At 36.2% G+C, this 12,754-nt stretch overlaps 2 protein-coding genes across 2 annotated transcripts; one reads left to right on the forward strand and one right to left on the reverse strand.

Moving 5' to 3' along the window:
• The first annotated feature begins 302 nt into the window (after positions 1–302).
• Positions 303–794, forward strand: LOC127080899 (uncharacterized). Its single transcript, XM_051021188.1, has one exon. The coding sequence runs from the start codon at positions 303–305 to the stop codon at positions 792–794; it is 492 nt and encodes a 163-aa protein (XP_050877145.1).
• Positions 795–1,769: 975 nt separating this feature from the next.
• LOC127080900 (uncharacterized) lies at positions 1,770–3,702 on the reverse strand. Its single transcript, XM_051021189.1, has 5 exons — positions 3,453–3,702; positions 2,868–2,947; positions 2,507–2,797; positions 2,420–2,429; positions 1,770–2,203 (listed from the first exon to the last, which is right to left on the reverse strand). The coding sequence occupies exons 1-5, from the start codon at positions 3,700–3,702 to the stop codon at positions 1,770–1,772; spliced, it is 1,065 nt and encodes a 354-aa protein (XP_050877146.1).
• Between the last annotated feature and the right edge of the window lie 9,052 nt (positions 3,703–12,754).

A 12,754-nucleotide genomic window follows, 5' to 3' on the forward strand; every position in this document is an offset into this window, starting at 1 on the left:
AAGAGTATCAGGTCCATGCAGACATACAACATGTCCCTGCGAGCGAATTGCACTCTATAGTCAAACATTGGGCTTTTAGAGGCTAGACTTTGGATTTGATTGGAGAAATTCGACCATCATCATCTAAGAATCAGAGGTATATCTTGGTTGGCAACTATTTTACAAAATGGATCGAAGCTATACCTTTTCCAAATGTGGGCCAAGAAGTTGTGATCAAATTTATCCAGAAACACATCATTTATAGATTTGGAATCCCAGAGATTATCAAAACAGATCAAGGATCAGTATTTACTGGTCGAAAGATGCAAGAATTTGCTAAGGAAATGGGTTTCAAATTGTTAACATTTACGCCATATTATGCTCAGGCTAATGGTCAAGTCGAAGCAGCTAATAAGGTGATTATTGGCTTGATTAAGAAGCATGTGAGGAAGAAACCTAGATATTGGCACAAAACTTTAGATGAGATTTTGTGGGCATGTCAGACCTCTCCCAAGGAAGCCACTAATTCGACCCCTTCTCGACTGACCTTTGGTCATGATGGAGTTTTACCAGTAGAAATTTATCTACAATCCACAAGAATTCAAAGGCATCATGAAATTCCATCAGAATCATATTGGAACATGATGCTGGATGAGCTAGTCGATCTAGATGAAGAGAGACTAAATGCCTTGGAATTATTAAAAAGGAAGAGGAAGAGAGTAGAGAACTCTTATAATAAGAAGGTTAAAATTAATACATTTTCGCCTGAAGACTTGGTCTGGAAAGTTGTTCTTCCAATGGATCGAAAGGAATGAGCCCTAGGGAAGTGGTCTCCCAAGTGGGAAGGCCCTTTTCAAATTTTGCAAGTATTCTCTAACGGTGCCTATGAGATTGAGGAACTTAGCGAAGAAAAAATAATCTTGAGAGTAAATGCAAAATATTTGAAAAAATATAAGCCATCACTCCAAGAAATAAAAATAATAAACGAGTAATTGCATGCAAGTTAAACAAAGATAATATGGTAAAGGGTGCCAAAATGGCTTAAATTCACTTCAAAGGCCCAAAGGGCTAATATTCATTACATGCAAAATTTATCAATAGGCAAATGGAAAAGGAGATTAAAACTAAAAAGGAAGATTAGCCTTTATGTGGAGATATTTTGTCTTGAGAAGTTCCAGGCGTTTCTCACATAAGGACAGTTTCGACCGGAAAATTATGAGCTCTGAATCAAGTTTGCATGCTTTTTCGACGAACTCCATACCAAACTCTAGATCTTTATCCATCAAAGCATCATCAAACTTCAGAAGTTCGTTTTTGCACTTTTCGGCTTCAGAGATTTTGGCTTGCAGTTCCCTTATTTGTTTTCTCCATGAAGCAATGTCACGGTCGTGACCTTCAATTTCTTCTTTGTTCTTCTATTTTGTCTATTCCAGTTCCATGGCCTTGTTGGTAGACTTAGTGGCCGAATCCCAAGCAGCTGCTTTAGGACCAGCCTTTTGTTCGGTCTCCTTGGTTATCTAGGGTAGTAGCTTATGATCTTCGACAACTTGGTCGACCATAATGCCTAACTCCAGGATGATGTTGGCAACTTCAAGAGAAGCTTCTAATAGATTAACTTGGGGGAGTAGAGCCTTCAATGTTAGAGGGGCAAAAGGATCATCCAGTAGGAGCAAGAACAAATCACCCTTGAAGACCTTTTCCTTGATTTTTGAGAGCACTTCATCCGCAGGTGCACTCGAAGGTTGGTCATCAGATACCGTAGTAGTGTTAAGGCTTTTATCAGATGGGATTTACCTTATGACTAGTATAGCTTTTAGGTATTCAAGAGGTTGGTTTCGTTTCAGAGTTGCTAGTTCTTCTGAAGAAAAAACCCTAGTGTTTCCTGTCGAAACTCTGCCTTCAGGAATAGCCACAACTATTGGAGTGGCAAGAGTTTGACTCTGAGTCTGTCCTTCGAATGTGTCCTGGTTCCCCTCACCATTGTTGTCCTCTTCTTCGGAGTCTCCATCATCATCACCATCACTTCCATCATGTCCAGCATTGAGTGGGGTCTGGTTGTCTTCGTCTTCCTCCCCCATTGCTGCATCTTTACCATTGTTACCCTTTTGGTTGGCATGGTCTGTGCCTTCGACGTTATGCGAACCATCTTCAGGGTTATCTCCAGCCTGAACCTCTTCATCCACCACCATAGTATCCTTGTTCACTCCAGCTTGGTCTTCTTTGCCTAAATTAGCTTCGGGATCATAATCGCTAGTATGTAAATTTTGGGTAGTGGTATTTGGTGGCGAAGTCTCAAGCTCACCAGGAATGGTTTGATTGATTTAACTCATGGAGCTTTTCTATGATGAGGGTCGATAGGTAGGTTCGCCAGCGCTGTTGAGGACATTTGCTATGGAAATTGGCATGAAGGAAGTTGCAGTTGTTGTTCGCACGGTAGTACCTGCACCATCCTGAAACCAAAAATCGAAAGATAAGTGGTCGAAGACAATAAATCAACTAATAAAGGCAAAGTAAGTTATGTTTTTACCTTGTTCCCTTCAACCCTAGGGCTGGAGTTGTCACTTTCGCTCTGAGACGCTGTTATCTTCGCCATAACCTCAAGAGTAGGCTCTTGAATAGTTAGGGCAGTAGGCCTTTTCTTGGAAATTTTTGTTTGAGGATGGCTCAAAGCTTCAGTGATTTTTGGCTGTTGTTTTCTTTTCCTGGAAGTGAGGTCGAGAACAGGTGACAGGTCTTCTTCGTCAGAATCTATTATAGCAGGAGCTTCTGTTATTTTGGTTTGGATTTTTGATAGAGTAAGAGGAGGTTTTTGAGCAACCTGAATGAAAATACTAAAGTATTAATACCATTATACATAACAAAGAGTAATGGGTAAGACAGAGGTGTACCTTTTTGGGCTTTCTGCCTCCCTTAGTCTTTGTTTCGACTTGCCTTTTGATTATCGGCTTCTTGGGTGGAACCCTGGTGGCTAAAATAAAAAAACATAGAGTAGTTATTATAAGCTAAGGGTGAATATCCTAATAAAGGGGTATGATTCGAAAAACCTCCCATGTCACACCTTCATATATGTCCGATTCGACGCGAACATCTTCGATCCCTATATGAAGATGCCCTTTGAAACTGTCTAGAGTATGCTTAGTCGCAACCACCCACTGGGCTTTTTTCTGTGACTGTTGTTGAAGGATTTTAATGGAGTCCCCACAGATAAAACAGTATGAAAATGGAGGGGCAAGGCCACTCCAAAGTCAACATTTGGCAGTCGAGGAAACTTAAGAGGGTGCATTTTGAAAGCCATTTCATAGCGTTTCTCAGGAGGAACGTACAAAGGGATTTTAAAGTTTCTATTTTATTTGAAAACTTTTCCTTTAGTGTGACAGTTGCCTCGCGAATGGTTCGACTAAGATCACCGGGCCTATAGGCAGTTTCGAAGTAATGTTGGAAAGCCGGGATCTCTTTGATGAGCGTGTGAGTACCTTTCTTAGTTGTTTCATGCACAAAAAGGAAAGCTTTATCAATGTGTTGGATAAAAAAGGGAACGTCATAAAAGTCTTTAGTATAATATTCATTCCACCATCTCCTAAATTCCCGAGTACAGAGAAAGCTAGTCTTGAAGTTGACAGGGGTAAGTTGTGTCCTGCCAGTATATCTAGCCATCTGTTTAAGAGTGGTGGCTTCATTATGAATTGCATTGTAGAGGAGAAGGCTGCCTTTTTTGTCATACATGTACTTTAAGAGAGCCTGAATTAACTCAAACTGTCGAGCCACAAGATTAGGCTGATAGGCAATCAAAGTGATCTGGATATTTGAAGGGTTTAATCGAATGGTTAAGATTTTAGGAGTCAAAAATGCCTCCCAAATCAGAAGAGATTATGTCTCTCGTTTGTTGGAAGGAGATGGAAAGGGCCTTGTGAGCCATTATGGACCATACTTCCTGGCTGCGAAGGGGGCCATGCTCGACATGAATACATGGCGCCTGACGAACATCATGACATAACTCATGAAGGTTGGTCTAAGAGCTTACCCTTTGTCGTTGGGGGTTAGTTGGGCAATTGAATTCCTTAGACCCCTCTATTCTTTACTTCTTCAGCTTCTTCGTCAACGAGGCCTTTGTTGGAAAGACTTGCCTCAAAAGTGGCATTGAGCCAGAGTTGTAGTATCCAGAAGGGACCAGAGAGAAGGAAGTTTCCTTTTCTCCCATGTTATTTAGTTGAGTGACTCCATCACTCAGTGATTCGTAAAGACTTGCTAGGATCATTTCGCTTAAACAAATGTCACGTCCAACATGCAGTTGGTTCGTTAGAGTAAGGTACTTCTTGGCGACCTGTAGGGATTTCGAGCAAAAAACGGAGTGGAATAACCATAAAGCTAAGAAGGAAATGTGTTCCACATCAGAAACGTTATAGGTATCCTTGTAGTGTGCGATATGGGTCAAATATGCTGCCATGGAGGTGGAAAAGGCTATAGTGTCCTCAAAATCAATATCGGGGTCATATGTGTTTCTAATAGGTTTTAGCCCTGTGATAGCGGCTAGGTCGAAAAGAATTGGTGGGATCATAACACATGGAAGGTGGAAGGTGTAATGTGTGTTATCCCAAAAGTACAATGAAGAGACTAACAAAGATGAGCTATACTCTAAGCCTACTTTCGACAGCATTATCAGGTCATAAATCCCCATATCTTTCCAAGTTTGGGCTTTGGATTTCTCTATTTTGTTTAGCCATTCTATGTAATCGGTTGGGTCTTTAAATGAGGGAGTGGCACGAAAAACCCTAAAGTCTTTGTTCATAAATCTTAAATATATGGTTTCGTTTGTTTTGTGTTCTTCAGCAGTGGTTGGTTCAACCCTAAGTTTCTTGGCTTTCCCAATGGATTTACATTTGTGATAAGTAGGGAAGTATTCCTTAAGCTTACTAAAATTAGTATCTAAATCAAACAGAGGTCCAAATAACGCATGGTTTTTACTAGAAACAGAAATGGGAAAAAGTACCTGAGACGCATAAATCCTGCGTTGTTCTTCAGTTTTTGGTTCTAGGATACATTGTTGGTTGCGCACTGTTACTGGACCAGGTAATGTAGCGATAAGAGGTAGTTCTGAAATCTTCTTGGGGGTTTTTGATTTGACAAACGTCTTAGCGACTTTAATTATGTTCTTGGAGGTTTTTCTTGAGGTTGCCATTGCTATTAAGTTTTGAAGGAAAGGAGAAAATATGGGTTTGCCTGAAGGTTGTTTGAGAAGATGAAAAGCTAGAGTGTTTGAAGATTTCAGAAAGCATAGGAAATGGAATTGGTATGAGGTGTGTCTTTTATAAGCGTTTTGGAAAGAAAAATGGTTCAAATCAACATTAATGGTTGACAAATTAGTGGGACACATGTCTTTCCTGGATTATACGTTGAAGAGGTGGTAATTAATGCCCAATTCCATGATCTCCTAGGGTCTAGGAAACGTGATGATTAAAGAGATTTGGGTATGGGCTGAAAAGACGTTGTTAGGAAAAGGGTAATGATGACCCTGATGTCACAAGACAACTGGGAGATACTGAGAAGTTTTTTCGTAACATTGAGACATGCAAGAATTGTCCAAGGCGTCGAAGCATGTTCTCAAAAAATGTGTTTTTCTTCGATGTGTCAAAAATGACATTTTTGGGCGGCAATTTGTTAGCTCATAATTTTGACGCCCATATTTGAATTAAGAAATGGAGTTCCCTATGAAGATGTTTCGACTAGATCAGATATTGGGAGTTCTAGTCGAAGATGCCTTGATGAGAGGGTTATGATGCTGCAAGGACTTATAAATATTTTTAGTGTTTAAAGATGTTTTTGACAAAGAATTCGAATTCAAATGAAGGTGGGAACTTTTGTTCTTATCTGAATTGCTGAAGATACACGTGGATCATAGTGGATAGTTGCAACCATGCAAAGCGCTATTTGTCTCGATATGATAGAAAGACCGTTAGAAGCGGTTATTTCGATTAGTATAAATAAAAGGTCTTAGTACTAGGGTATGTTCAAAGTGTCTGTGTATGTTCAAAGTGTGTACAAAATCTGTATAAATTTTTTACCAAGTATCTGTGTATAGAGAAACAGTAAATTAAAGAATGTATGCTTGATTTACACCATTGTCATTTACTTTGAAGTAATTCAAGTCATCTTTTATTTCCAGAAATATATCTTTATTTAAAGGATTTATCTTTGTTTCCATTTATATTTTTTTTATAACATTCTATTTACTTTATCTTGTTCGTCCCCTTTTTGAGTATTTTCACAAATTACTATTATTATAAACATTGTCGAAGTGTTTACGTTCATTAGAATTCACTTTAACAAATAATTAATGCATGTCCTAGGATCAATCTGATCGATCCTGTAAGTAACCAAATTTAGTAATTTGGAAGATCAACGGTTGTTTACCAATTTTCACAGTAAACACATAGCAAGTAGGATTTCAATTCAACAAGAGTGACACAATTGTCTTGAACTCTATCTCAGACATCAAACTCGCACACAACCGTTTCTTAAGGTGTATTCTAATAACTCGTGCTTTAAGTGCCTTGCACATGTATCCCGGTTTAGTGAAGCCTCTTGGAATTATGCTTCAAAATTCCATAGGAATCGACCTAAGTTCCACAATCACATATGTGAGTCTATCAAGAGTACCATGTGTAGACTAAGTACTCCCTCATACAAAGTATAAATCTCATTAAGAATTTTTATTATCTCATCCTCTTATTGCTTCAGGATCCATGCTTCTCTTATTTACTCTAGCATGATCATCTCATATTACTCAAAACTTGTTATTACCCATTGGACCCATTCCTTGGGATCTCTAGCCACTTAGGCAGGGTTACCATCTTGAGAAACTAATTTTTCTATAGGCATTAGTCCCTTCTTATTGGATAAATTATAGACTTTCTCTCTAGCTAATTATATTGTCAAAGGATCTGCTAAATTTTCATCAGTGTGTACGTGATCCTCTCTTACAACTCCTTTAGAGATACAATCTATAACAGTGTTGTGCTTTCTCCTTATTTAGTGCCACTTATCGTTATACTAACGGTTCCTAATTTTTGCAATAGTTGCAGTACTATCCCGTTGGATCAACACAATTACCATAGGTTTTTCCATAAAGGGATCTCAGCTAGCAAACATCTTAACCAACTTGTTTCTTCATTAGTAGTCACTAATGCTATCATCTTAGACTCCATCGTGGACTAATCCAGGATATTATGTTTCTTTGATTTCCAAAATGAAGTTCCTCCAACTATGTTGAATACATAGCCACTCGTTGCTTTGGAATCATCTGATCAGGTATTCCAATATGCATCACTGTATCCTTTAAATATAGCAGGAAATCTATGATAATGTAAGCCGAGATTCATGGTAAACCTAAGACTACCAATGATTCTCGCATATTCTATTTTTCAAACACTTTCACTAATGTTCTTAAACAGTGTCACACTTAGATCATATGGTGTGCACGTAGGTTTATAGTCAAAGTAATTATATTTCTTTAAGACCTTTTCCACATAGTGCGATTGATCCAAAAAAATTCCTTTTTGGATCTCGTGATCTTGATACCAAGGATTAAGCTCACTTCTCTGAGTTTTTTCATATCAAAGTTGTTTCACAACAATGATTTTCCATCATTAACTACATGAAGGTTTGATTCAAATATGAGTAAGTCGTCTACATAAAGACATATGATAGTGCAAATGTGATTCTCAAATTTATAATAAACGCATTTGTCATATTCATTCACTTTGTACCCATTTGATATTATTGAGATATCAAACTTTTCATGTCATTGTGTTGGAGCTTGTTGTAGACCATACAGAGATTTATCTAACTTACAGACCTTGTTTTCTTGCCCATGAATTACAAACTCTTCCGCTTGGTCCATGTAGATTTCTTCTTCTAAGTCACCGTTTAAAAAACCTGTTTTAAATTCCATTTGATGTACTATTAAGTTATAAATAACATCCATTGAAAGAAGTACCCTAATGGATGTAATTGAAGTGACTGGAGAAAAAGTATTGAAGTAATATATATTTTCTCTTTGCCTAAAACCTTTGGCTACAAGGAAAGCCTTGTACTTATCAATTGTTCCATCAGGTTTTAGTTTCATTTTCAAAACATATTTACAAATGATTGGTTTATAACCATGAGGTAACTCTACTAAGTGCAAGGTCATGTTAGATTCCAGAGAATTTATCTCATCATAAATAGCTTCTTGCCATAAATATGCATTTAGAGATGATAAGGATTCTTGAAGATTTATTGGATATTCTTCTACATTATAAGCCGCATAATCGGGCCCGTAGTCTTTAAAAATCTTACTCTTTTACTTCTTCGAAGTCCTGTTTCTACTTCATCGTTGCTTTATGTGCTTCTTATCACTAGAATATGACTCGATTCAGTGCCCCTACTATTTCACGATTTGAGAGGAAAATTATCTTCATATAATTTAACATCGTTTGATTCTATGATCACTTAAGCATTTAGTTCATAACACATATATGCTTTATTGTTTGTTGCATACCCAACGAATGCACATTTATAGGCTCTACTAGCAAGTTTAACTCGCTTTGGATCCGAAATTCTGACATACGCCAGACAACCCCAAGCCCATAAATAAGACAATATTGATTGTCTTTTCTTTAATATCTCATAAGGAGAGATATTAATTTTTGACATGGAAACTCTATTAAGGACATATCAAGCAATCAATAAAGTATCCCTGACCAGTTAGAAGTGTAACACCTCAAATTTGATTAATTAATTTAATTGAATTATTTAGAATTTTATTTAATTAATTGGTGTTTTAAATTATTTGTTGTATGGTTTTGAGGGTAAGTATCCTTCTTGTAGAGGTATACAGAGAGTAAGTGTTTGGTATAGTTGTTTAAAATTAATTAGGAATTTTTATTAATTATTAGAATAAATAGTATTTTATTTGAATTAATTAAATAAAATAGTAAAATCATAGAGTTGGGCCAATATGGAGATTTTGAGAAATATAGGGGAGCAGGAGTTAGGGAGTTGATGCAATAGTGTGAATTAAGAAAATTGAGGGCAATGAGATAATTGGAAATAAGTGTGTAGAAAACCCTAGGTTATATTTGAAGTAAGAGAGTTTGGAGTGTTTTATGTAAAACAGAATTTTATTGTGAGAAAAGGCAAAGGTTAGGGATAAATGAGGGCCCCATTGTTAGAGCTTGAAGTTGCATCTTGCTAGGAAATCCAAGGTAAGATGGGAGAAATAGCTATTAATATATGTGTATTACATGAAGGGTAGATATGAGAGGTTCGTTATTCTCTTTAGGGAAATTGCGAAGTGATTAATTTTGAATGTCTATGATGTTTTGATGTTATTGGATGTTTTAATGGTAAATTTTGTGTGCATATACGTGTACTATTTTCTTTCTTGAGATATTGATGTTTTACACCATGTTTGGTTTTTTTTAAGGTTTTGGGTAAATATGATTGTGAGGGTTTAAAATGTGCTAAACCATGAAGATAATATGCTCTGGATGAATATATGTCATGTATGTATTATTTTTGGTTAATTTTGATGGATGGGGATGAAAGAATGGGAGTTTGCTTTACACTCCATTACTGGAAATATGTTTTTGACGTTCTGAATGTTCACGACGCCCATGGTAGTCATCACACTCAGGTTAATGACAAGCGTCATGCCATGATGCACATGGTAGTCATGCACTTGTAACTTGCGTGATTTGGTTGTTTGCTTGCATTGGAATGCAAAATCTGATTTTTCAACTTTTGTTAGCTTGTTGTGTTGTGAGTTGATGATCAAAAATATTTAATCAAAGTTATGAAATAATGGATGAATGATGGGAATGTTTTGAATGTTGCTGAACATGTTGTTATGATGAGTTGTGCATATTTTATGATGATTGATTCTTGTGTATGATGAATGATGTGGTGTATAAATCGTGAGATGTGTATGGTGATCGTTATGGTGATAATGCATGTTGTCAAGAGTCATATATCATGGTGTATGAACTTCGGTCCAATTTTGGTGTGCTTTGGTCCTATTGATGACTCATAAATTGGGATTTTGAGCCATTTTGATTAAGGTTGAATTTAAGGCTTTTTTTTACAATGAACTCTTGTGATTCTCTTAGAGATACTTATATTTTAGAATTAATAATGAATGATTTTTGAATTTTTAATGGTGAACAGATGTATTGGTGAATTTTGTATCAAGGTAATGGAAAGAGGAAATGGATGGAAGTTTAGACAAGAGGGGTGCCGCTCTTCTAATCCTAGAAGAAGATAATCCTTATGGAAGGATGATCACCAAAAGAATTGTGAATTCTTGATAAGATCAATGTTGGTTAAATCCAAAACCAAAGATGAGCTTAAATCACTATTCTCAAAGAGAAATATTTTACTAAAATTCAAATTACTTTATTTTCTGAATTTCTTCCATATATATGGAGTTGTACATAGAATTCTTGTCTTGCTTTACATGTAGAAAGTCAGCACGTACAATAAGGAAAAAAAACGAAAATTGTAAAGGCAAAGGGCACAAGCATCAAATGCAAACGTAATCACTACATAGGTTACAAAAAAATGAATAAAAGAAACATTAATTGAGGGTGGCTAATTATTGTAGATTGAATGGTGGGAGTTACTTGTTGAAGACAACAAATTCAAGGAGGAGACAATGCATTGAATGACATTTTCTCCTTTGTTCCCTCTTCTTTGACTTGCTAAATCTTTTCCCTTTTTCTTTCTATCTTCATTCTAAATCTTGTAACTTTATTCACTTATTTAAAAAAAATGAAATTTAAATACTTTCCATGTCACTTGCCTCATTTAAATGAAGGCTTGTGATTGACTTACAAAATAAAACACACGTATGCATGGTTTGTGCCTTATTAACACAAACTCTTTATTTTTACTTCATAAGTAAATAGAACTAAGTTAGATGGGCAACATGGTATGCTCCTTATCCATCTCCCAATAGACTAATGGAAATGACCATTTTGACCTCTAAGTCTTCTAATTTTTGCCTTGCTTCTATAATGGTTGTCACTGTTTGTTTTAAGGCCTCCTTATCTTTCTTGGCACATGCCCTTGTCATTGGTCCACCTAGTCCTTGAATTGCTTCACTAGAATCCTTGATAATGATGTCCTCCTCATCCCCTCCCTCTTAAAGAGAATTCAACGTTGAATTAAAATCGTCTTCGCCTACATTAAAAGGAGATAAGTCAACAACATTAAAAGTAGAACTCACACCTTACTCACCAGGTAGATCAATCTTGTAGGCATTTCCATTGATCCTTTCAAGCACTCGGAAAAGTCCATCACCCCTTGGTAAAAGTTTAGACTTTCTTTGAGTTGGAAATCTTTCTTTCCTCATATGTATCCATACCCAATCACCGGGTCAAAAACCACTCTTTTCCTCCATTTGTTTGCATGCTTAGCATAACCCTCAATTTTCTTCTCAATTTGATACTTTACTTGCTCATGAAATTTCTTCTTAAATTTTGCCTTAGCTTTCCCATCATTATGCTTCAAAAGATAAGTGTTAGGCAAAGGCAACAAGTCAAGTGGAGTTAGTGGGTTAAAACCATCAACAATTTCAAAAAGAGAGAATTGTGTTGTATGCACCACACGATTATAAGCAAACTCAGCATGTGGTAAACATTCCTCTCATATTCTCAAATTCTTTTAAAGGACACTCCTAGGAAGAGTAGAAAAAGTTCTATTCACTATCTTAGTTTGTCCATCTGTTTGTGGATGAAAAGTTGTAGAGAAAAGCAATTTTGTTCCTACCTTACTCCATAAAGTCCTCCAAAAATGACTGAGAAATTTGGTGTCATGATATGAAACTATGCTTCTTGGAAGACCATGAAGGCGTACCACTTCTTGGAAAGATAAATTTTCCACATGACTTGGATCATCCACCTTCTTACATGCAATGAAATGTGCCATCTTTGAGAACCTGTCAACAACAACAACAATATAATCTTTTCTGTTGTTTGTCCTAGGTAAACCCAAAACAAAGTCCATGGAAATTTCAATCCAAGTAAACTCAGGGGTAGGCAAATGTGTATAAAGACCATGAGGCAAAATCTTTGATTTAGCCTTTTTACAAACAATGTACCTTTCACAAAACTTTTGAACATCACTTTTCATGCGGGGCCAATAAAAATGTTCATGTAGCAACTCTAAGGTTTTTACAACCCCAAAAAGACCCATTAAACCTCCTTTATGTGCCTCTCTTAAAAGTAAATCTCTAATAGAACATTTGGGCACTCATAGTCTTTTTTCTTTAAACAAATAGCCATTGTGCCTAAAATATTCATTAATGGCAGCATGTTTACAAGCTAAAAATTTGGAAGAAAATTCAAGATCATTCTCATACATTTCCTTAATGTGTTCAAGACCAAAAACTTTTGTTTCAAGAGTGGAAAGAAAAACATATCTTCTAGATAATGCATCTACCACTATGTTTTCTTTTCCTTTTTTATGCTTGATCACATATGGAAATTGTTCAAGAAATTCAACCCATTTAGAATTCCTCTTGTTTAACTTACCTTGTCCTTTTAAATGTTTCAAAGATTCATGGTCACTATGAATGACAAATTCTTTGGGCAAAAGATAATGTTGCCAAGTTTGCAAAATTCTAAATAAGGCATACAATTCTTTATCATAAATAGAGTAATTAAGGGCAACCCCTTTTAATTTCTCACTAAAATAAGAAATTCTATGTCTTTCTTGCATCAAAATAGCCATAATTCCA

The sequence above is a fragment of the Lathyrus oleraceus genome, chromosome 5 (genome assembly GCF_024323335.1).
Source record: "Lathyrus oleraceus cultivar Zhongwan6 chromosome 5, CAAS_Psat_ZW6_1.0, whole genome shotgun sequence".
Lineage (NCBI taxonomy): Eukaryota > Viridiplantae > Streptophyta > Magnoliopsida > Fabales > Fabaceae > Lathyrus > Lathyrus oleraceus.

Excerpts from the sequence above, each read along its gene's own strand:
- LOC127080899 (XM_051021188.1), top strand. The coding sequence starts at position 303 with ATGCAAGAATTTGCTAAGGAAATGGGTTTCAAATTGTTAACATTTACG.
- LOC127080900 (XM_051021189.1), bottom strand. The coding sequence starts at position 3,702 with ATGTATGACAAAAAAGGCAGCCTTCTCCTCTACAATGCAATTCATAAT. Across the intron at positions 2,948-3,452 it reads GCATGAAACAACTAAGAAAG|CCACCAGGGTTCCACCCAAG; the intron begins GTACTCACACGC and ends TTTTTATTTTAG. Across the intron at positions 2,798-2,867 it reads GAGGCAGAAAGCCCAAAAAG|GTTGCTCAAAAACCTCCTCT; the intron begins GTACACCTCTGT and ends ATTTTCATTCAG.